At 38.4% G+C, this 20,448-nt stretch overlaps 1 protein-coding gene across 2 annotated transcripts; it reads left to right on the top strand.

Annotated features, from left to right (window-relative positions):
• The first annotated feature begins 3,702 nt into the window (after positions 1-3,702).
• Positions 3,703-17,983, top strand: ELK4 (ETS transcription factor ELK4). 2 transcript variants are annotated; one of them, XM_081947193.1, is made up of 6 exons: positions 3,703-3,949; positions 6,260-6,453; positions 6,967-7,182; positions 9,331-10,206; positions 12,351-12,467; positions 15,024-17,983. In XM_081947193.1, exons 3-6 carry the CDS (start codon positions 6,976-6,978, stop codon positions 15,120-15,122), a joined length of 1,299 nt encoding a protein of 432 aa, XP_081803319.1. In that variant the 5' UTR covers positions 3,703-3,949; positions 6,260-6,453; positions 6,967-6,975; the 3' UTR covers positions 15,123-17,983. The 2 variants fall into 2 exon arrangements, with proteins under 2 accessions (XP_081803319.1, XP_081803320.1); XM_081947194.1 differs by lacking the exon at positions 3,703-3,949 and adding an exon at positions 4,913-5,043.
• Positions 17,984-20,448: the final 2,465 nt, after the last annotated feature.

The following is a 20,448-nucleotide window of genomic DNA, read 5'->3' as shown; positions in this document are numbered from 1 at the left end:
GTGGGTTTTGGCAGAATAGGCATGGTTGATTAGTGAATGTGGAGATAGTTTGGAAAACCACTTTGCTATAAACATCATTTAATGACCATGCTCTTGAATCACTCAGTACATTTTTTCTCACAGGACTCATGTGAAAAGGTTTTTTTTTTTGGCAAATCAATATTTTTTTTATCCTGTTGGGAATTCCTTGAGAGAAGACTAGGATGCAAATGTTATAACAAATAACTGCAGCTCATGCAATGGTTGTTTGAAGAAGTAAATTGTACAATAAGAAGTGAAAATATAAGATTACAATCTATGATGGATATATATCAATGATTTAAACACAATCACAATTTCCAAATCATGCTCACTTATGGTTTTATGATATTTATTGCTGCATGTTCTTGACTGAACTTGGCAAAATTGTAAATCTTTTTATTTTTTACAAGTAATACTTGTAAACAGTTACTAAAAATATATAAAATAAGGAATAAAAAATAGTTCAAAAACACGAATCTTGTGTTGGTTGCATAAACATTGAGCCAGTCCCTGAAGAATATTAAAACAAATGACCTTTTAGCTGTGTCATCATAACTTAGGCCAGGCAAAGATATACCAGCATGCTATGCTTGGTTAGCATAACCCCACTTGAGTATTTTATAGCTCAGAAAAAATTCAGACCATAATTGTTAGCTTATAGTTTTCTACAAACCCCCCAAAACAGATGAAATTGGTAATTAAATTAGACATGCTGTATGAACATAATACTAAATCTTTCTGAAACTTCGGAGCCTTTCTGAAACTTCTATAACTGAATATATAAATAATTAGTGTTACATTAAAACTTAAGTAACTACATCATGCCAAAGAGGAGGCTTACAGGAAAGAAGACAAGATTGCAGTTTGCCTACTGAGCAAATAGATCATCAGATAATCCTGTCAATATGGCACTGCACTACATCTTGCAACAGGGACCAATGCATGGGTCCTTTTTGTAGACTTCAGCTCGCATTGAATATTATAATTCCAGAAATTCTTCGCTCACTGATTCATCTAGCTGTGCCTCTCCATACTTGTAGGTGGATTATTAACTTTTTGATAGATAAGCAGCATCAGGTGACCCTAGGGAAAATCACATCAAGTACCTGGCCTGGCACAGGCACCCTTCAGGGCTGTGTTCTCTCTCCGTTGCTCTTTTCTCCCTACAGTATACAAAATACTGCATATCTAGGGATCTCTCTGTTAAAATACTGAAGTTTGCAGATGATAGAAGTCCCATTGGTCTCATTTGTGAGAGTGAAGACTCTGCATATAGACAGGAGGTTGAACAACTAGTCCCGTGGGGCAGCCGGAACAATCTCGAGCTGACCATGCTTAAAAATGTAGAGATGAGAGTGGATTTTAGGAAGAGATTTTCTACTCTACTACCTCTTACTATATTTGACAGAACAGTATCAGCAGTAGAAATCTTAAAGGTTTTGGGTCCTATAATCTCCCAGGATTTGAAATGGACACCGAACATTAGAACCATCATTAAAACGGCACAACAAAGAATGGTCTTCCTGCATCAACTAAGGAAGTTCAGCCTGCCCCAAGAGTTCTTGATACAGTTCCACAGAGGAATTATTGAGTCTGTAATCTGTATTTATATATAATATATAATTTGGTACAGAAACCAACAGGACAGATACAGACTCCAAGAGATAGTTAGGACTGCAAACAAAAAACAAAATAAAACACAATGGCAACCAGCCTGCGTCCCATAGAAGACCTGTATATTATGCAGGCCAGGAGGGCTGAGAAAATATAGACCCTTTACATCCTGAACAAAAACTGTTTCAACTCCTCCCCTTGCTGCTATAGGGCCGTGATAGCAAACCTATGGCACGAGTGCAAGAGGTGGCATGCAGAGCCCTCTCTGTAGGCATGCGCACCGTCATCAACTGCTCTTCTGGTTTCCGGCACGCGCATGCACATAGGCCAGCCGAACCTCACACATGCCGGAGCCCTGGAAGCCCTGGTTTCCAGCACTCTAGCACGTGCAAATACCAGCTGGCTGGCACATGTGCACGCCTGGAACCTGAAGACCAGGTGGCCAGTGCATGCATGTGCACTGACCAGGTGGTATTCTGGTTTCCGGAGCTCTGGTGCATGCGAAGACCAGCTGACCAGGGCGCATGTGCGTGCTGGAAACCAGAAGACTAGGTAGCCGTCAAGTTAAGACCAGGTGGCCAGCACGCACATGTGCACTGGCCAGCTGATCTTCAAGTTTCTGGGGCTCTGGTGCATGTGTTCCAGTTTGGGCACTCGGTACTGAAAAGGTTCTTCATCACTTCTATAGGGCATTGTATGCCAAAACAACTTTACACAGGGACAGTTTCTTCCCTTGTGCCATCACTCTGCTGAACCCCTAATTCTCACAGTACTGTCTTATGCTTAAATATATTTATCCTTGTTGTATGTTGTAGTGTTATTGTCCCTCCCACCTTCTTTACATCCCCTTCTTTTTTGTATCATTATTATGATTATTATTACTCTGTTGCTTTCCATGTGTACTGAGAGCTTTTGCCCCAGAGACAAATTCCTTGTGTGTCTAGTCATACTTGGCAAATAAAATATTCTATTCTACCCAACTAAAACAACAAAGCTTGCCAATAATGCAGGACTAAACAATAGTTCCTATGTTGCTCTTATTGCACCAAGAGTCCTTCCACAATCACATGTGACAAGTGAATTTGCTTCATTTGCCCCATTAGAAAGTGGGTGGCCTGAATATATTGTTTCCCCAGAACAGGTGTCTAAACACGGTCTCCATGTTTGAGATAATTTGTTGATTTGACTGGCTGGAAAATGTGTGGTCTAGGCTGTTCTGCCTTTAAAAAAAATCTGTATTCTTATTATGTTTGTTGGAATATTTTATTTATTACAACTTCATTCTGATCTGTAATGATAAAAACATTATGAAATTAAGTTGTTTATTCTTTATCTATGAGCAATGACAACAAGAAATACCCCCTCCATCTAGCATAGGTTATATACATTCCAATCAGCCCCTCTTATAGAATACCACCCCTTACCCAGGCACCCATTTCTGTCCTCACATCATTTTTATGAGAAGCTTCCTTCCTTCTAAGTTTTCTGAGAATATTTATCTAAGGAGAAGCCTCCCTTGGAACTTATACCTTATCTCAGTTGGCTGGATAAGCTACTTTCAAGGTCTGTGAACCATGAAATGTTCTAGCTTCTCGGTTCTTTTATGTCTGCACTATATGAAATGCAAGATGCAGGGCGGGGGAGATCTCTGAATTTCAAACCAGAAGCCTCTGATAGTAGCCTCCCACCCCCACTGTTTTTTTCATGTTCAGGGTTGGAAGTAATAATGTTAATAAAGATTAAAAAAAAACATTAACGTTGTTAAAAATAAGGAAACCAGGCCTCAAGGCATGCGGCAAAACGAAATGAGTGCTCTCTAAAGAATGATTTGTTTTGAATTGCCATTAAGCAAATACTGTAGCTCTAACCCTCATAACTTGCATCACTTTCTAGCTCTGCTGTTTTTCTGACTGTCTGATAAAAGCAAAACTCCCACTTACAAAATACTGCAATGACCAGAAAGCCTTGCGGAAAGGAGGTGGGAAGAAACTTCTCATTGGCCCAATAAATCACTCAGGGTATCGTGATTGGGCTTTTACCTTCCTTTCCACAGGGGAGCGGCGGAAATGCGGGGTACGGTGGCCGTAATTGGGTTGGGAAAATCTATGTGTTCCGGAGTAAATGCCTGGTCGGCCAGCCTGGTCTTGGCACTCGGCTTCTTCTTGTTTCGGTTTTGCCCACAGAGAGATGAGCAGCCAGATTTCGAGTCTCCGCGGAGGCCGCTGGTCATGAAAGGCGGGCATTCGGCAGGGAGCAGCTCAGCACCTGCCATTGCACAGGAAAGGCTTGGCGCGGGAGGGGGCTGTCCGCCTGGGTGAGTCCAGGGTCGGCTTGGGACCTTTTTCTCTCTCCTTCCCCGATGCTGCTGAATCCCGCACGGCGGTGTTGGGCGATCTGGCCGCCAATGTCCCGCGCGTTTCTTGAACGGTGGCACTAGCGGAAAGACACTCTGCGTATGCCCAGAGAGTCCCTTCCCCGAACAAAGCGCGCATTAAGCGCATATGACGCTCCTCGTTCTCTCGCTTCCCCACATCCCCCAGGCTTCCAGATTCCGACTCAGGCGAAGTTTTGACGTGCTCAGCTCCGCCTCGGCAGAAGCTCGGGTTTCTCTCTCTGTTGTTTATTATAGTTAGCTGGTTTATTAATTGTTTTCCGAGAAGTATTCCCATGCAACAGTTGTCCCGTATGTTTCATTAATTCTGCTTTGCCACGATATGTGAACAACGGCCAATAAATGTGCCAATAAATGTGCCACGATATGCAAACATGGTCGCGCGGCTAAGGATTTGGAAATTTCTCCCTGAGCCAAACAAATCAAATCTGTATCTACGGTAGAGGTTTATATTAGCTCCACTGATATTTCGACATGTCCCTACCGCTCAATCTCGGTCTATAAGCTTTAACTCTCCCTTCTTTTTCTGCTTTGAGAGCCTCAGATGTGGCTTCTGAAACTTGCTGAGATCTTCCTAACTTCAAGTCTTCATATTCTGTTGTCATGGCTCTTCTGGAATCCAGGGTGCTCTTCTTCATACACTTCTAGTTATTGCCTTTATGTCAAGTACCCGATGATGACCATGCATGTTAAACAAGCTGTCTTTGAAATTTCTGCAAGCTTTATGGGCATGGGCAATTGCATTTTGCACTGGTTGCATATTTCATAAGGCAAGAAATCATGTGGGGCTGCCCGGATGCTTTTAGCTTAGTAGCTAAAAAGTATAATATAAGGTGATCACATGCTATGTAAAGAAAAGGAAAAAAAAACCTGCTTCTTCTTTTTCTCAATTAGCATCCCTCAATGGCAGTATGCTTGCACTTTCTTTACTGCACTGAGAAGAAATGGGGGTCAGAAGACATATTGTGATGGTGCTCATCCCATTTCCCACATAATTCATCTATTCACTGCAACTGGTACATTGGAGTTTTATCATTGCACCATAAACTGACCAGAGTGATTTTGTGACAATTTTCTGAACTCAGGCTACCTCATAGAGTTTATTGTGAGAATAAAATGACAAGCTATTCCCATTCTTCCTGGGAAACCTACAATATATACAGAAAACACCAACTTGGTGGAAGCTAGCTAAGAACCTAAGTGCTATTTGCTTTCTCTGGTCTTTCAGGTTATTACTTTTTCTACTTAAGTCACCATTGATGTGACTACTGTCACAAAACATTACATTTTTTTGCAGACTTATAGATTTAAAAATATTAAAAAGAACATGGAAATGAAAGTATATGCTTGCCAAGATCTAGCTTTGCAGCTTGATTATTTGCTTGTGTAGGGAAGAACTTTTTAAAAAAACTTTTGCAGTACATAGAGGTCTTTGAAGTTTGTTCTTCAGTTGCAAGGCTAAATGAACAAAGCAATTTTAAAAAAGGAAAGTGGCTTCCCTGTTATTTAACCTTCCAGAAGCAATAGCAAAAGATCCTTCAAGGGGTACAAACAATTCTTATGTGTGCATCTCAGGTAGTGATTTCTGGAATGCTTGACTTTTAAATTGTAAGTTTGAATTTGAATTGTAAGGGAAAATATACTAAAATATGCAGAAATATACATCAAGCATTCTGCAGTTGGATTTGGATTTTTTTTCTCTGATCACACTAAGTCTGCTTAAGGAAAAATACTTTGAAAGAAAGAGGCCTTTTCTGTTTTCCTATGGCCTCTATTTCAGCCTGTTTTCTTAACTGGGCAGCCTGTGGGCATCAAATTTCACAAATCGTCTTGGAAAGTATTTTGAGTTCCTTTACTTGAAAAATTTACAGTGTTAAAAACAGTCAAAATGATAAATTGTATCTCAAGGAAGGAAATAGTTTCTCCAGTGGGTACTTTAAATGAAAATGTTGAACCCTACTTAAGCATTATGCAGGTACTGTTCCAGTATGTTTTCTTAATGGGCCGCTTTGTAATATCTAGAATTAGTAATGTAATATTTCTCTTGGTACTTGTAAAAACATTACTATCTAAATAACATAACTATTAAAAGAATCATTATCTAAACAGTTAAATTCTATAAAATTTTAATACAATTGCAAACAAATTGTATTATTTATGTTATTTGGCAAGTAATTGGCTAAGACATCTTCCTATTTTTTTCCCTTCAAAAATTTTGTCACTTGTCTCTAGATCTTGATTCCTCTTTCACAACTTTTTCGTAACCTGGAGGATTGAGTACCAAAGTGAAAATCCATTTATACCTGCTGCCTTCCAGATGTTTGGGTTCACAACTTTTGGAAATCCTTATCATTGGCCTGGGGATGCTGGGGATGCTGGGGATGCTGGGATCTGATCTTCCTTAGACATGTGGATTTTTGTAGAAGGTATGTTTATAATGTTCAAAAGAAAGGAAAAACAAGGCCATAATGTCAATATTTCCCTCTATAAAAGACTCTTCCTATTCCACTGTTGAATATCACCGGGATCCTCCCTGTATTATTCAGGTGTAGAAATTTGGAGAAAAATAATGTAAAAATAAATTTGGAAAACCAAGAGGAGGTTATTTGAACCATTTCATGTTTGGTATTTACCTGAAAGGAAGATGACTCTGAATGTAAGATTGTAGGGAAATAAATTTTTCAGCCTCCATTGTCATAGTTTCTAGAAATCTAAAATGAACCTATCCCCCCCTTTTCAAAATTAGATTTCTCCCAATTGATCTGATTTAGCAAAGGAAGCTTAAGAAAAGAAGCAGGAAACCAGATTGTATAGCAAATGTGGGTCCTCTGAATGTGAGTTGACTTTGGGTTCACTGCTCACCACTGGAGATGCATTTGTTCCTAAAGTATTGTGCATGATCTTGATGTCAGTCTTATCTCCTCTCTTCTAAATTTCAGTTCATTGCTATGGACAGTGCTATCACCTTGTGGCAGTTCCTTTTGCAACTTCTTCAGGAATCTCGGAATAAAGACATTATTTGCTGGACCTCTAATGATGGAGAATTCAAACTTTTGCAAGCAGAAGAGGTTGCCCGCCTTTGGGGAATCCGTAAAAACAAGCCCAGCATGAACTATGACAAACTCAGTCGTGCACTCAGATATTATTATGTAAAGGTAACTTGGCCTTTTGTTTCCCTCAAATGTTTAACTTACATTGCATTCCAGTTGCTCTAGAATTGGTGGTTTTTCCCTCTCTGATTTCAATAGCAGGAATGTTGGGAATGCCATGAGAGTTTATTGAACTAAACTGGAAACAGAAAAAAGTTGTTTGCCTGTCTGAGTAAATGTACTTGTTTCCTGATTTAGCAACAATCACCTCTACTGTTCTACCCAATCACTTGTTCTTGTTTTGAAATAGGTTTGTGTAACCCAGAGCTCTATTATTTGACATTTTGATTTATTCATTTGCATCCTCAGATTTTTAAAATATGTTAAATGCTATTTTATTAATAAATAAAAGTAAGTAACATTTTACGCAGAATTTCCATGGAATATGTGAATGCATACAGTATGATCCCCCCCCCTAATGTTTTCTGGAAAATTCTCAGTATGTTCTGAAAAGCTTCAGCTGATGCACTTATTAGAATTTAATTTGGAATAACGTTGACTATTAAATGCTGCTTGTAATTTTATGATACATGGATTGTAGCACTCAGCACATTGCTATAGAACAACGTGAAAGCCATTGAATACTGTCTGGAGACTTTGAAATGGCTGTAATTCAAACCATTCTGCTAAATATTTCAGATGTTCATTTCCCTTCAGCTACATCAAAATTTTATGTACAGTCAGCTTTTCATACTTAATCTTGATGTTAAAAGGCACCATTGATATTGATACAAGTATTATGCCTGAGATAAAAATTGGCTTATACAGTGGGACCTCGGGTCACGACCACAATTCGTTCCACAGTCTTGGTTGCAACCTGATTTGGTTGTGACCCGAATCTAATTTTCCCATTGGATTGTATGTAAATACCATCAATCTGTTCCAGACCCCTACGAACTATATATAAATTTAAAAAAAAAAGATTTTTAAGGACAAACATAGTTAATTATGCCATAGAATTCACAGTGTAGTAATAAAATGTAAAATCCTTTAATAACACTGATAGCTCCTCCTGCCTTCATCTCGGCCGTCTTAGGCGCCTGGCTCTCCCCCACCCTGGGCAGGAGGGCTTGGACTGGCCTGGCTGGCTACTGCAGTGCTCCTCCTGCCTTCTTCTCTGCAAGGAAGCTCCGGCGAGAAGAAGCGACCCAACACACACCCTCCTTCCATGCTCTAAAGCCGAGCACCAGGGCCTTTCTGTCACTGGCCTGCTGAGGCAGAGAGCTGCCACTCTCTGCAGCTCCCGGAGGACTGAGAGGAGGGGAGATACTGGCTTCCAAGCTGCCGGAATTCCCAACTGCAGAGCTTGCTTGGCTCTGTTCCCAACCCTTGCCATGCGCGCAAAACAACAGTAACAAAAAAGCTGCGATCGAGGATTCTGCGGTGTCACGTGGGCTTCCTGGGGAGGTAGGAGAGGGAGCGAGTCTGCCTGTCTGGGGAGAAAGTTACAAAACAAGCTAGAAACCAGTGAGAACAAGATTAAAGGGTAACTTTAACATTTGGAATGGCAGACAAGTTTATTCAACAGATCAGGACTTTCTATGGCGCGGAAGGGGAAATCAGCTGCAACTGCGTTTGGTCGCCACCTGAGAATGTGTTTGTGACCAGTCAAAAAATTGTGATTTTTTTGGTCGGAACCCGATTTGGTTGTGGTCTGTGCAGTTTGTGACCCAAAGTCCAACTTTATTACACTGCCTTCTGAATCAAAGTAATAAAATAGGCAGTTGACTGAAACCATGTTCAATTTGTATGAGCAAACTTTTTTAAAGCTCTACTATGTTTTTAAATTCATTTTTTAATTATTGATGGCTTTGTTGGTATGTGTCTGGCCTCAGAGTAAAACGGGAAAGTACATTCTTATTTTCTCCAGTGCGATATGCTTCTAAACAAATGGATGTTGGGTCTGTGTCCTGATTAGTACATGGATGTGTATCCCCAAATCCCTTCCAAAACAAAAGTGAAGAAAGATATAAGTTTGAATCTAGAACTACGTAGAGATCCTTTATCCCATAGAGATAAATGGGACTAAATAGGCCCCACAATTTTCTTATCTTTAGTTAATCATATTGCCTCCTTGACTAGCTAAACTATGTCTGGGACAAGTATTCAAAGAGGAGGTGCCTAATCTCTGTTTTATTTTTGATGTTTTCACAGAACATCATCAAAAAAGTTAATGGTCAAAAGTTTGTTTACAAGTTTGTATCTTACCCAGAGATATTGAATATGGATCCGCTGATTGTTGGCAAGATTGAGGGTGAAGCTGAGGCAGAGGCTGGCTTTGTTGATACTAGCAACTCTACAAAGGACATTGAAACTTATGGGAAAGAAAAGCATCAGGCCAGTGTGAAATCCTCCAGTCGCAATGACTATATCAACTCAGGCCTATATTCTTCATTTACTTTGAACTCTCTTAATTCCTCCTCTTGTACAAAACTGTTTAAGATGGAGAATTCAGCTGAGAAGCTGACAGAAAAAAGAACTCAGGATTCAACACCTTCAGTCATAAAATTTGTAACCATGTCCTCCAAAAGGCCTTCTGTATCTCCCCTTGCCTCAGCTACTCAACTGACCTCTACTATCTCATCTGCCTCTATTGTACCTTCAGGCTCAAATGAAAGCCTCCAGGCCTTGGAATCTCTAGCAACATCTAAAGGTGCAGCTACTGAAAGTTCAGCATCTTTGACCTCTAATTTTAATTCTACATCTCCTGCAACCTCCACATCTCCTAGTCTCCGGGTTCCACCCAAATCTCCTTTGCCACCGTTAAGTTCTAATTCTGATCTGGTTGTAGATACAGAAACCGAGTCTGTAGTTTGCCAGCAGTTAGAGCACTTTCAGAATCAAGTCTTGGAGGGTAAAGAGATGAGTTCCTCCATGTTTGAAAAGAATCTTCGTCATAGCAGAACTAGAAAGCCCAAAGGACTGGAGATTACTCCCACTCTGGTTATTACTGGCAGTGACCCCAGTCCACTGGGAATACTGAGTCCTTCTCTACCAACTGCTTCTCTTACACCAGCACTTTTTTCACAGGTAATCCTGTTTTTTATTTGGGATCCAAATTCTGTATGTGAATTTGCAATAGAATAGAAATTTGCTTGCTAATTCTTGTTTTTGGTTTAAGTTTGGGAATAAAAGTAGGAATTTAAGACGCTGGATGGCTATTTAGCTAAGGGTTGTCATTGACCCGAAAATTGACCTAATCTGTTTAGTATACAGTATATTTTAGTTTGTGCTTGAGGAGTTAATGCAGAATACTTTTAATGTTGGGTGTTTTTTAAAATATTACTTTTCCTTAAGAGTCCAAGGCTTCCTAGAAATTTTGTATTCTGATTAGGACAAAAGAGACAGTTGGGTGTAGTGGTTAAGTCATCCGACTAGAAACTAGGAGATGGAATTCCAGTTGTGCCTTGGACACGAAGTGATCTTGGGCCAGTAACCTGCTCTCAGTGCTAGGAAGGAAGCAGTGGCAAACCATTTCTGAAAATCCTTGTCCAAAAAACTTCAGGGACATGAACAGGTAGTCTCTTAAAATTGGACACAATTGAATGGAAGATTATAAAAAAGGACAAAAGTTAACTTTTCACTATTTAATCATGGTTACCTAATTTGGAGTTGCTATCTTCTCTCTTTTAAGAAGAAATTTCTTCAACCGATTAAGACCATATTTCATTATTATGGCTACAGCAAGATTATGTACAGAATAATTTTTACTTAACATAGCTGTTTAAAAATCTATTTCTAGGTAGTTTCATATTCTAAATTAATCAGGGACCCCGATGTACTTTCAGCTATAGAGCTATAGTTAATTTTGCTTCACAAATAAAAATAGAGCGTAATGAGTAAGCAAGTGAGTTGAATGTAATGAAAAATAGAGAGGTGTTGGCGAATAGGCAATCCAATAGAATGATTTAACTGTGATTAAATAGTTCAGATTTAATCCCAAAATGGAAACCTTAGATAGTTTTGTAAAATATAATCAACCTAGTTTTCAGCACCCCAAGCTGTAAAGTTCCAGAAAACAGTTGATCAAAATGAAAACAAAAGTAAAATCAGAGTAACAATCTCAAGCTAATGCTTTAGATTTGTGGAATTCAGTGAATACCGTATTTATTCGAGTATAACGCGCACACATGTATAACGCACACCCCTAATTTTCGATTAAAAATCGGTATAAAATTTTGTTTCACACCAAGCATTGTAACTGACAAAAAAACGTTGTTGAACACGTGCGGCCATGATAAAAATCATTTATTGACAACGTAAACTGGTATAAACACAATACCGAAATAAATAAATGCCGTCCATTTTATTGCTGATGCCGTAACGTGTGAGCGATTTGAGGAAATGAAGCGGCGACCATACAGCGGATAATAAGAATTCTCACCCCCAGTTCGGGCCGCCCACTGTACGCGACGAGGGGACGTGTTTTTTTTCTTCGCCCTCGCATACAGTGAGCGGCTGCAGCCCGGAAAAGACACAGTGCGAATTTACAATTCGCCTGCGCCCTCAATGGACCGGCCGCCACTGCCACCCCACCCCAGCCCTCGTTTATAACGCGCACCCAAACTTTGATTTCTTTTTTTGGTAGAAAATTTTGTGCGTTATACTCGAATAAATATGGTATATCAGAATATGACCACTTTGTCTTATAAGAAATTAAAAATAATAATAATGTGAATTCTTTGTCTTATAAGAAATTAAAAATAATAATAATGTGGTCATCTATTTTATGACCATCTGTACAGGGCAGTTTGTTAAAAATTGTTTACATAGTTCACTTCCTTTATTTTTGAGCCATTAATTGTTGCCTGGACAGCAAATAAAATAATTTAAAACTATTGGATTTCCCCTCTATCTTATCCTATCTGTTAGAATCTGACATTGAGATGGAGAAAATCTCTGTTCGTCTTCCCTTGCTGTATCTGGAAAAAGAAGATAGCTAATCAAATTGTCTTCCTGTTTCTGAGGTGTGCCATCATTTTTAGTTCCTAGACTAGACAGTACCAGTTTAATTTTCTACCCTTTATTAACTGTCATATTGGTGTCTGATCCCAGACTACTGAACTTAAAACAGATGTCTTGCCTTAGTGGTATTATATGCTTGTTAGTCATATTGAGCTTAATGAGCACTTCCAAATGATTAATTGTATGCTATTGTTCTGTATGTCCCACAGACACCCATTTTACTGACACCAAGCCCCTTGCTCTCCAGTATCCATTTTTGGAGTACTCTCAGTCCAGTTGCTCCTCTCAGTCCAGCAAGATTACAAGGTGCTAATACCCTCTTCCAGGTAAGTTTCAGCTCATGACAGCAAACAAAGTCTGTGTGGCAGATATTTCCTAAATAGTCATGTAAGAGTGAGCCCTTTTCTTCATTAGGACAAGATTGTGCAACTTTATTTAAGCCAAGGGTTAGATCTGGCTTTTATGGAGCAAGTTGGGAGGACTTTGGTGACTGAGCTCCAAAAAAGGTTAAGAAGATGACAAAAAAGTGAGCAAGAGTAGGACAATTACTTTTGATTTAACTAAAACTAATCTTATTACTTATCACATTTTATTCATTCCTTCTATTATATTAAGAACTGCAGTTGACAGCTATATTTAAAGATGATCAGGAGATTTGACAGCTTTTACACTCTTAATTTAGCAGCAAAGCTCCATGTAAATCACTCATATTTTCTAACTGTTTGCAGCTGCTAAGCTTAGCAGTTTAACAGAATAATTCAGTCTTCCCCAACCTGGTGTCCTTCAGATAAATTTGGACTCCCAACTCCTATATTCCCAGGCAAGTTTGTTGTTTAACTCATGTTTGTGTAAATTAAAAGTTGAGGAAGGCCAAATAATACCATATTCTATGATAGGTAAAGGAATTAGTCTACAGACTAAGTGAGACTACAGTTAAAACAAAAGCTTGAATTCAATGCCTTGAATTGAGCCTACTCTTCTGATCACTGTGTCTATGGCAGCAAAACAAAAGTAAACAGATGTTGCCTTTCAATAGGTTTTTTAAAAGTTAGTCTTGCTAACACTTATAAAATTTTCAGCTGATGCCCCATTCAACTACTAATTTAATCTACATTGTAGAATCCTATGGGTTCACCGTTAGCTTCTTCAGAATTGTTCAAAGCTTGTTATATTATAAGAACAAAAAAGAAGAGGCAGAGCAAGTATCTCAGCCAAAGCTTCACCCTCCAAATGTAGATGGTGACCCTGACTCTGCATTGAGGGCTTTCAAATCTTCACACATTTAAGGAACAGTGTTATATTTAATTTTTCAGTGTTATAAGAAGGTTGGCCTCTTACTGTAGAAAATATTATCGTAATAGAGATAGATGTCATTGTTGAGTTTATTTGTGTTTTTCTTCCTCTTATTAAGATTTAAAATAAATGTGCTTATCTGTATCAGGGGCTCCATGTTGATCAGGGATAAGCATACTGCCTTGGGGAAGGGACTCAAGAGATGTAGTAGGTATACTCAAGAAAACGGCTGCCATAGGAACTTTCCTGTTCGTGAAATAGTTACAAGGACAGCATGAACAAAAAGTAAAATGACCTTCTAGGTCAGTGATGGCGAACCTATGGCACGCGTGCCACAAGTGGCACGCGGAGCCATTTGTCAGGGCACGCAAGGCGCTGCCCTGTCAGCTGGCCAGCGTGCATGCACGAGCTGGCCAGCTGAGTTCACCTTTTTAAAAGCTATTTTTCGCCTTCCCCAGGCTCCAGAGGCTTTATAGTGACTTCCGGGTTGCTCGGAGGGTCGTTTTAAGTGTTCCGAAGGCTTCAGGGACCATCTGGAGGCTTATCTGACGCCTTCGGAGCGCTTAAAACGACCCTCCGAGCAACCCGGAAGTCACTTCCGGTTTGCTCAGAGGGTGGTTTTAAGCGCTCCAAAGGCATCAGGGAAGCCTCCGGACGGTCCCTGAAGCCTCCGGAGCGCCTCCGGGGGGGTGGGGGAGGCTCTTTTCGCCCTCCCCAGGCTCCTATAAAGCCTCTGGAGCCTGGGGAGGGCAAAAAAAGCATGTAAAAATGGGGGGGAGGGTGCGTGTTGTGCGCACATGCGCACTGGGGGATCGCGCGTTGCATTATGGGTGCGGCACGCCCGCACATGACCCCCCCCCCGCGCTCCCCCCACTTGTATCACGCGAGCCAAAAAAGGTTCGCCATCGCTGTTCTAGGTTGATCATCCCTGTGAGGAGTTTGTAAAGCTCAAGCACCTTCTAGCCGATAAATAAGATTATGTGTTGCTTTACTATGCAATAAAATTACACAGTACTGCATCTTGGTCATACCCAACCTGGTAATTAGTCCTATGAAGCCATTTGGTAACATCATTATTCTAGAATCAGACTCTTGGAACAGGATGCTACCTGGAGGTTTGGGAGTTAACATCCACACGCCTTAGAATTGTTGAGGTTGAGAAACACCGTTTTAGGCAAACGGTGGAATTAGAAGAGCAAAGTTATAAATGGTTGTGCCTTTTTTGCTTGATTTGAGAGATTTAAGGGAATTCAATATTTCTGCAAAAATAACCAAAGTGCAAAAAACAATAACTGTAAAGGTCCTTGCATTTTAGGATTTTACTGTATCATGCTAGAAGAAATGACTTGGTAATGTGAGTGCTTGTCTTTTGAAGCCATTTTGATGAATTTCATTTGAATGAATGGCTGGGTAGACTTCCCTCTTGAAGAGAGTATGAATATGAAATTGTTACTTTGTCTTAAGTTGAAGAAACTGAAGCCTGTGGGTGTTTTGCTGATGACAAAAGCAAACCAGTGGAAAAGCTAACTGAAAATACAGATATTACCTTATAGACAACTGTAACATTAATTTCTGTTTCTGTTTTATAGTTTCCATCAGTGCTGAATACCCATGGACCATTTACTCTGTCAGGAATGGAGGGGCCTTTCACTCCTGGCCCTTTCTCCCCAGATTTGCAGAAGACTTAACATACGGCCTTTTTGAAAATGGACAGCTTGGACTAAAAAGAGAAGAGGTTTTATTAAAAATGCTGCAATCCAGGTTTTAAGAGACAGATTTTAATTCCATAGAGACAATTTACTTGGATTTTGCTATTCCCAGTTCAGATGCCTTTGCAAAATTCTCTTTAAGACATATGAGAATTCATAAGGAAGTGCCTTGATTGTGGAGATTCTTCTCCAGAGTTTCTATCTCCCCCTGTTCCTTACTGCTGCTTTTGAATGAAGAAGGCTTCTTTTAACAAAGAACACACTTTTGTATTATAATGAGGTATTGGACAGAACAGCCAACTGATATCAGATGGTTTTTGACTGATATCCTTCCATTCCTTTGCTTTTTGTTTTTTATGTTAAAATATGATTTCATGGAAGCTGGTATTCCAAGAAATACTTGGAAAGTGAATAAGAAGATTTATTTTTTACAGTGAATTCCAATGACTTTAAAAGGTTTTAGCATTGCAACTTATAGTAGTGTAGAGTTGAGTAAAAATTTTAAGAATGCTTGCTATGGATAAGAAAGCTCTTTTTTCTTTGGCAAATATTGTCAGTTCGTCCTCACATAATAGTACGGTATTGTGTATCCTTGAATGGCATAGTTCTGCATAGATCATGGATTGAATTGCTTTGATCTTCCCAAAATATTTAAAGGGGTTAATATTTGATAAGCCAAGTCAGGAAAAATAAAAGCAAATCCCTTGTTGTTTAATAAACAATTTAGCAGGTTGAGCTAATTAAAGAAACTGGCAGTTGATTTATGGTGGCACTGAATTAATAAGCATTTATTTGACATGCAGTGGGTTATTGTTGTCTTGCTTCTTATTAATATTGTATGTAAGTGTGACATTAGGGAGTGAACAATTACTGTTTGTTCTTTTTCCCTCTTAAAGAGGGAAAGAGACATACCTTCTCTTGGCCTCCTGCATATCTAGGTGTTCTTTTAAATATAAGTAGATTGAAGTTTTGAATGTTCAAGCCTTTAAAATTAGAAATGTGCCATTATTAGAAAGTACTCTGATTAAATGTTTGAAACTAGAGGGGGAAAGCACAAAGTGGCACATGCTGTTTGAAATCTAAAAGACGTAAAATGTGGTTTTAGCCTGTACTTAATCTTGTGGGAAGATATTCATTGGATAACAACTTCAGCATGATGGTAGTTGAGACTTCTTTGCAAACATATGGTAACATAATGATGACTTGCTAAAGTGGGAGGCTAGATTTGGGAGACTAGAAATTGAAAGTAAAATGGATAGATCTAACACCACTGATAGTAGTTATCCCTCAGTTGAATTTAAAGAAGATTCACTCTACATAACATTTATATTCAGGCTCTGCTATATTTCAGAAAACACTTTAAATCTTCTTGCGTCAATAGCTTGTTAGAAAGTTGAAGTAGATATCAGTAAAGCATAATCCTTTTTTCTTTGTCAAAGTGGGCTTGGTTTGAAAAGGGCGATCAACCTGGGGTTTTGATTCATATACTTATTCTGAACAGGCCTCATAAGTTGGTTGGTATGCAATAGTGCCTCAGGGTAACATAACAGACTAAAGTAGGAGACATTTGCTCCTATCTCTTCTTGTACCTAATTGAGTATATGTTGATCTATTTCAGTATAGACATGCAAAACATTGATGGCAGGTAGCAAGAGAGAGCCAGTTTGGTTTAGTGGGCCAGTCTCTCTCTCAGGCCAACTTACTTCAAGTTTTGTTGCTTCTTCGTAAAAATTATAAAGGTGGGATTTGTTGTTGCTAAGTTGTGTCTGATTCCTTGTGACCCCATGGACCACAGCAGCCAGGCCTCCTGTCCTCCACTATCTCCTGGAGTCCTCCCAAAACAACACTAATTGCATTGCTGGCACTATCTAACTATCTTATTTTCTGCTGATTCCTTCTCCCTTTGCCTTCAATCTTTCCCAACATCAGGGCTTTTCCAATGAGTTCTCGCTTCTCATTTTGTGGCCAAAATATTTAAGCTTCAGCTTCAAAATGTGGAATACACATACATAAATAAAAATGAACAAAAAAGTAGATAACTTGCATTCTTAGAAAGAACTGGCAGATTCCAATTAAATGTTAAAAAAATAATATCTGATGGACTGAACCATTTTCATGGATGCTTCAAAGCCTAGACTTTCTCAGCCAGCGTTGGTTGGGAAATTTTTGGGGTTGACATCCACACATTTGAAAGTTGCCAAGGTTGAGAAACACTACCTGAATGGCTTCTGCCTTCTTTGGGAGTCTCCCTTTTCCAGCATTGTGCTTCTCTATGTGGTACAAGGAGCAACTGGTAATAATACATGTATTTAGGTTTGCAAGTGAACCAAAACTTAGATCATCCTGAAAGTACTTTGTTTATCCTAGTTTCACAAGCTAGTCCCAATATTATCAGAAAAAAATGTTCTGCTTTTAACCACTGGCCTTCTTATGCTAAGATCCAGGTATAGCGTTTCCGTTTTTAGTGACTTAACAGAATTGTCCTTTTATTTTATGGGAGATTTAGATTAGAGAATTTTTGAATTTCTCTCTTCTTGCTTCATCATCAATAAATTATTTTCTATTTAAGAATGAGCTTTGGGAGCCAGAATGGGAGGTGGCTACTATATTTGGTATGGAAGATAACAGACTTTAGCCATTACATAGCGGCATTACCTAGAGAAGCTTCCCTCTGTATTAAAAAAACCCCACCACATTCCCAGTTGCAAACTTTTCTGTGATTTATTTAGAGATATATTTTATACTGGTCTACTTCCTGACTGGTTGACCTGCTATTTTCTTTTTTTAATTTCATATGCTTACATTTTGTATAGAACTTTTGTTCTATTTCAACTGTTCACCTAGATACTTAATTGCTATTTTCTAAACCAGTGTTTCTCAAACTTGGCGACTTTAAGTCCTGTGGACTTCAACTCCCAGAATTCCCCAGCCAGCTATGCTGGCTGGGGGATTCTGGGAGTTGAAGTCCACAGGACTTAAAGTCACCAAGTTTGAGAAACACTGTTCTAAACGCACATTTAGTAAATGTGAAAACTCCACTCTGGCTAACAAGGATGGAGGAAATGCAGGTAGATAGAGGGACAGTAAAGGGTTAGCCTCCATTTTACACCCCAGATAATATAGAATATTTTATTTTCCAGATCTAGATTTTATTTTGCTTTTCATGTATGATTTCTTTAATTGTGTTAGATAATAAACATTTTCATGTTTTCAGCTTCTAGATCATGTTAACATACACATTAGTCAGATGATATCTTACTTAGATATGATTACTGATTAAGAAATATCTGGTACTTTATGGACTTTTCTTAATGCTGTATTTTTCTTATCTGATAATTAGAGAAAACAACGATCTCTACATTTATCTTTACAATATTATTTTATATGTTAGCATGAATTGATATTCATAGGTTTTTACCTAAACAGTTAGCGTTTGGACAAATGTTGAGTCTCCTAAATAATTCCTTATATAAAATTTTTGCTACTCTTTTATTGCATTTTTATATGTAATCACATATAAACAATCATTCATTCAAAAGATCTCAATAGCCTGTCCAGATTATACTGGTCAGAGCTCTGTGTTTTTAAAGGGAATAGTAAATTAGATATTACTTTTCAAGTATTAATGTAAGCAGTGAAAATTTTATCTTTCACAAACTACATTTGTGAGATATCCCTTCTCCACCTCGTAACTGGTATGAAAACAGATTGTGAGAGGTCCTAAAGTAAATATTAATGTGAGGAAATGCCAAAGAACTTTTAATTCTCCTTTGCTGTGATGCTAATGTTTTGTGAATGTAATTCAGCGACATTTTAATTTAGTAACCAAATACTTCCTTAAGCTTGTTGATATTTCCAAAATTTTCTTTGGAAAAAAGCATTAGGATAATACTCATGGTACTGGAAAAAAGTGAGGTATAGGTATTAAGGGCTAGAGTAGTTTTTCAAAATAAAAACTGGCATTAACTATCAGTAATTATCAGTGAGTGAGTCAAGCTGGTGTATTGTTTACTTGAGTCCCATTGATTTTAATAAATATGAATATGTTATAGAACATAGCCATCTTGAAGAAGTTAAAAGTGATAAAGCTGGTTTTAGGGCTCTAGATCAGATGTGACCAGTCTGTAGGCTGTATGTGGTCCCTGGCAGACCCACAAGATAATTATAAATATTAAAAAATAAAGGAACTTTGTTATTTACATACATTAATTATATTATATATTTTATATGCAGTCCAAGACAATTTGTCTTCACTCAATGCAGCCTAGGCAACTATGATTGGAAAACTTCTCTAGATCACAGATGTCAAACTCATGTCACATTGCCATCACGTGACATATTGTGACATTTTTTCCCTTTGCAGAGCTGGGATGGCCTATTCAACGTCATCCAGCCGTTGGCCATTAGATTGATGCTCCTGCTCTAGACTCATTAATTAGGATTTGCACTAATGCTAAGAGTAAAAGTAGCTTCTGAAAGTAGCTCACAATGCTATCAAGGCTTGACTGAACTTGACAAAATCTTAACATAATGTCAGACTATGGAACTACTGCCATGATATAGTAGTTGCTGAGCATTGTTTAAAAGAGTTTTCTTTTCGGATCACTCTTACAATGCTTTGAAATGTTACTAATCAGAGTGATGAAGCTAATTCTATTGCTTGGAGAAATTGATACCTAAGGCAATATTTTGTAGAGTTAAACAATTGTAATGGTATTCAGATTGTTTTATTAAACGTGATTGAAAGGTACTGTACTTTATGGCTGCAGTTTTTAAAATGAGTTGCAAATTCAGGGTTTCTAATACTATAGATCATTGTGTCATATTTCTCTATTTATTAAAACATAATTTTGAAGCTATCATCATTTTCTCCAAAAGTATCTTAAACCAATTTTCTGAGGATGAGTTAAAGGGTAGCATTACTCATAAAACTGTGTCTGTCATATAAATAATCTGAATGGTTGAAATAGTTGTTACCATATGAATGTATCTTTGCTTGAAGCAGCTTTTACATTTGCAAATGAAATATTTTATTTAGTTTGCCATTCCATGTTGGTACTGCTTAAATTGAAGGAGTAAGCTTTTCTTTAGTTGAAGTGCCATAGAACTAAATTGGTTTAGTATCATTTATTTTCACACCGTTGAAAAACATTGGCTCAAAATAAGATTTCTGTGTAATGATAAACCTCCAAAGTTGTATAGTTAGTGCATTCTTCAGTGTGAGCCTTAATTTGGAATCGTTTTGCAGAGATTATTGGAAAAAAAATCTGTGGACTTCACCAAAGATTTTACTAGTCCACGATCA

This window comes from Natrix helvetica, assembly GCF_964273705.1.
Source record: "Natrix helvetica genome assembly, chromosome: 3".
NCBI lineage: Eukaryota > Metazoa > Chordata > Lepidosauria > Squamata > Natricidae > Natrix > Natrix helvetica.
This window is presented reverse-complemented; position numbering and strand designations above follow the sequence as displayed.

Coding starts and splice junctions, on each gene's coding strand:
- ELK4 (XM_081947193.1), top strand. CDS start 6,976: ATGGACAGTGCTATCACCTTGTGGCAGTTCCTTTTGCAACTTCTTCAG. Junction 7,183..9,330: donor TCAGATATTATTATGTAAAG/GTAACTTGGCCT, acceptor ATGTTTTCACAG/AACATCATCAAAAAAGTTAA. Junction 12,468..15,023: donor GTGCTAATACCCTCTTCCAG/GTAAGTTTCAGC, acceptor TCTGTTTTATAG/TTTCCATCAGTGCTGAATAC.